The following is a 1054-nucleotide window of genomic DNA, read 5'->3' on the forward strand; positions in this document are numbered from 1 at the left end:
AAACCCGGCGAGTTTTGCTCAGCTTCTGCCCTCTGTTTAGGGTCTGGGCAGAGTTTCACAGTTCCTTCTTTCTTTTTTTCTGTGTTCTTTTTTTTTCTCTTTCTTTTCTCTGAGCTTTCTCTTTTCCCTCTTCTTCGCCCTTTTTTTGTTTATCTTTTATCTTCTTTTCTTCTCTTTTCTCTTCTCCTCTTTATTTTTTCCTCCTCCTGCCCCAGGCCAGGCAGAGGAGCGGCCCAGTCCGCCCGGCCGCCTGGGCCCGGCAGGTTGCCTACGGCGATCGCAGCGCGGGGGGAAGGCTCCGGTCCCCCTGCCGCTGTCCGCCCCCACGCCGCGATGCCCACTTGCTTTTCCGCTCCTGCATTTGGGGGAGAGGCGCTGGATTGCTGCAGGCAGCCGGTGGCCTCCTGGGGCCGGAGACTCCCGGCCCCCCAGGAGTTCCCAGGCCCTTCCGCCCGTCCTCCCGGGAAAGAGCCGGGGGAGAAGGCAGGCAGGGCCCGGCGCCGGGGGAGAGGCTGCAGGGCGCGGGCAAGGGCCGCAGGCAGGCCCTGGCGCTGCCCTTGCCGTGTCATTGCCGCCCCGCGGCCGCCTGACCTCGCCTCGTTGGGCCGCTCTCCCCTCTCTCCCCAGGGTTCGCCCTACGACCACACGCCGGGCATGGCCGGTTCCCTGGGGTACCACCCGTACGCGGCGCCGCTCGGCTCCTACCCCTACGGGGACCCCGCATACCGTAAGAACGCGACGCGGGACGCCACGGCCACCCTCAAGGCCTGGCTCAACGAGCACCGGAAAAACCCCTACCCCACCAAGGGCGAGAAGATCATGCTGGCCATCATCACCAAAATGACCCTCACCCAGGTGTCCACCTGGTTCGCCAACGCGCGGCGGCGGCTCAAGAAGGAGAACAAAATGACCTGGACACCGCGAAACCGCAGTGAGGACGAGGAGGAAGAGGAGAACATAGACCTGGAGAAAAACGACGAGGACGAGCCTCAGAAACTGGAGGAGAAGGGGGACCCCGGGACGCCAGACACAGGTAGAACGGCAGGCTCGGCCG

General features: G+C 63.7%; 1 protein-coding gene across 1 annotated transcript in view; it reads left to right on the forward strand.

The window, feature by feature from the left end:
• The first annotated feature begins 333 nt into the window (after nt 1–333).
• LOC115308071 (iroquois-class homeodomain protein IRX-5-like) overlaps nt 334–1054 on the forward strand; it is a 17989-nt gene continuing 17268 nt past the window's right edge. The window contains exon 1 of the mRNA XM_029965557.1: nt 334–1033. Coding sequence (XP_029821417.1) covers nt 334–1033 — 700 coding nt within the window. The remainder of the gene's footprint in view (nt 1034–1054) is intronic.

The sequence above is a fragment of the Manacus vitellinus genome, unplaced genomic scaffold (assembly GCF_001715985.3).
Source record: "Manacus vitellinus isolate BGI_N305 unplaced genomic scaffold, ASM171598v3 scaffold_10_pilon, whole genome shotgun sequence".
Lineage (NCBI taxonomy): Eukaryota > Metazoa > Chordata > Aves > Passeriformes > Pipridae > Manacus > Manacus vitellinus.